This window comes from Lactuca sativa, chromosome 1, assembly GCF_002870075.4.
Source record: "Lactuca sativa cultivar Salinas chromosome 1, Lsat_Salinas_v11, whole genome shotgun sequence".
Classification (NCBI taxonomy): domain Eukaryota; kingdom Viridiplantae; phylum Streptophyta; class Magnoliopsida; order Asterales; family Asteraceae; genus Lactuca; species Lactuca sativa.
In genome coordinates, this window is record NC_056623.2 from 171,315,186 (window position 1) to 171,317,968 (window position 2,783).

Sequence of the window (2,783 nt, forward strand, 5' to 3'; positions counted from 1 at the left end):
AAAAAAAAACAAAAAATTCTATTTTTAAAAATATATGAAAATTTTATTTATGATGTAAATTTTTAGACATTTATATTAATATGTTAAATAACACAAAAAAATTAAACATTAAATGAGATTGGTAAGATGACGATCTTGTCCTTGATGAATTACTTTTATTTAATGCTCCACTTTTAGTTCTTGGATTCTCGGGAAACTATGAGTTCTCAACCGATCTAAACCCTATATATATATATATATATATATATATATATATATATATATATATATATATCTTTACTATATTATTAAGGATATTGTCAATTTCTTGAGATTTAAGAGGTACTACACATGCTGCATAATATACAATCAATTTATTCATACCTTTTAATACTCCTATCACATTTCCGTTTTACAAATTAATTGCATTAAATATTCATATTTTCGTTTGACAAATTAATGACATTAACATTGACGTTTCATAAATTGAATCAAAAAAGTAAACATACTATTTTTCTCCTCTGTCCTTTACACTCGCATTTTCCCTCAAACAAATAGCAAAAACCCTATTTTGAAAAGCCGACATCGCACCTCATCCGCCTAACTCATCGTCATCATCACCATCGGTAGTGAATCACCACCCACTCTCCAACTTTGCACCTCTCACTGTATCTGTATCTGATCGCCGTCGCCGCCACCTACTGTGCTCTCACAACACTTTTTTGGTGACAGGAAGCCACCACGTTCTCTCTTTATCTCCTCTGTCCTCTACACTCGAACCACTCGCTTGAGATTACTTCGAGGATTAGCAACTTTCAGATGAGATCCAAGCACTCTATCAGCCGTAAGTTTTTTTTTTTCTTTAAATGCAAAGTTGAAGTTGAAATTGTCATGTTCAAGAGAAATAAATTTGAAAAAGGGGCTCAATGAAGATTGAATTTGATGTCAGAATTAATGTGCAAATACAAATTCTTTGTTCCAGTTTTGATGTCAAACCTAGCTCTTTGAAATTATTACATGTTCGAGTGTTGTCTGTGTGTCTCTAGCCTCAAAACCCACGTCTGTATAAGGTCAAAATGCTTAAGGGTATCGGTAGTCTCCCAAGGCAAAGTTCTGTTTTTGAGGTTTCAGCTCTGCTGGGATATTGGTTCTCTCAGAGTATTAATTTGGTAATAGTAATGCCGAAAACATGTGTTTTATGAATTGCTGATGAAACAGGTGACTTTTTGAATTTGTTTGCTTGTTGCTCTTCTTGTTGAACCCTAACTTCAATTTTACAATAAGAAACAACCTTTTTGAAATCAGAAGCGAAACTTTCTTTGGCATTCCTAGACCCTGGTATACTCTTTTAAATAAAAAGAGTTGATTTTGTTCATGTACATTTCAGTAAACACTTATTTGTACATGTAAAAATGCAAATATATTGAAAGAATGAATCATATGTTGATAAAGTAAAAAAGAAATTGGTATTTAAAGCTGCATATTTTCAATTCAAGATGGATAATCAGTACTAGAGAGATGTCATTTCCAGCTTTCTTAATTTGACTGTAGAGATGTGGTGCTTAGGATTTGAACATTACTGATTATATTGTTATCTGAAATTCATCTATGATTTATCCAAACAAAAACAGTTTTACTGACTTTATCATATTCCTACATGTGCTCAAAATGTGAGCTCTGAAAGGCCACTTAGGCAATTCGTTACAGGTAAAGACAAGTCAGCAGGTAGAAATTCAAAGGGTCGTATCACAATTTTCCACAGAGGGGGAGGGGCAAAACGGTTACAAAGAAAAATTGCCCTAAAACGCAACACTTCATCAGTAGGTGTAGTTGAACGAATCGAATACGAACTAAATCGCACTTCACAGATCGCAGTGGTCAGATGGGTCGAAGGGGCAGCCGTTGACCGCCCGAAAAAAGTCAACTCCCTCCAAAAAGAACTTCACCCCACCCCCAAGATCCTACCCTCCATCTCCATCAAAGGTCAGTTTTCATTCTCTTCAATTCCCGGAATGTTAGAAGACAAAAAGGTGGAATCTTTAAGGCCTAAAACAGATCATGTAGTGGTTGGACTTTCAAAAGGTAGTAGGACCTTGAGTAGTCAAAGTCAAACAGGGATCCACATGAGAAATGTTAAGGATATTTTATTGTCTGCTTTTTCATCTTCAAATGGGAAAAAAAGACATGACGCTCCTTATTCGTTTGTGAACGTGTTGGGTGTTCCAAGAATGGCGGTGGCAGGGGCAAAACCGAAATTTTTTGTTCCAAGAATGAAAGATGATGTGAAGGGGAATGAAAGTTTGTTGCTTAATGAAGTAAAAATGTGGGATAAGGATAGTGTTGTGTGGGGGCATAAGATTAAACGAAAAACAGATGTTTCTTGGGAGAGTTTGAGACAAAGGGGGATTTTAGAGGTTGTTAATGAGTCAGAGTCAAAGTCAAAGGTGAGAGAAAGTGAAAAGGTGGAAAAAGATGGGAAATTTGGAGTGGATCGAGCTCCTGTGAGTTATATATTGGCTACCTAAGTGTCGATTTATCAGTTACCTAAGTGTCGATTTATCTGTTACATGTCTGTTGTGACAAAAAAATAACATAAATCATAATTATACTGAAAAAACAAATATTTAATCGGGTTTGTAATCAAGAGTGTATATTTATATATTATTATTTTAACATTAACACAGTTTGACATAATCGGGTTTGTAATCAAGAGTGTACATTTATATATTATTATTTTAATTATACTGATAATTGTTTATATGTAGTAAACTATTTGTGCAAAAGAATTAATCGTCTCTACAATT

At 34.0% G+C, this 2,783-nt stretch overlaps 1 protein-coding gene across 1 annotated transcript; it reads left to right on the forward strand.

The window, feature by feature from the left end:
- Positions 1–1,628: 1,628 nt before the first annotated feature.
- Positions 1,629–2,532, forward strand: LOC111900565 (60S ribosomal protein L2, mitochondrial; the record flags this gene model as incomplete). The annotated part of the gene is made up of 1 exon (XM_052766969.1): positions 1,629–2,532. A coding segment is annotated over one exon (876 nt), but the record flags the coding sequence as incomplete, so codon positions are not given.
- Between the last annotated feature and the right edge of the window lie 251 nt (positions 2,533–2,783).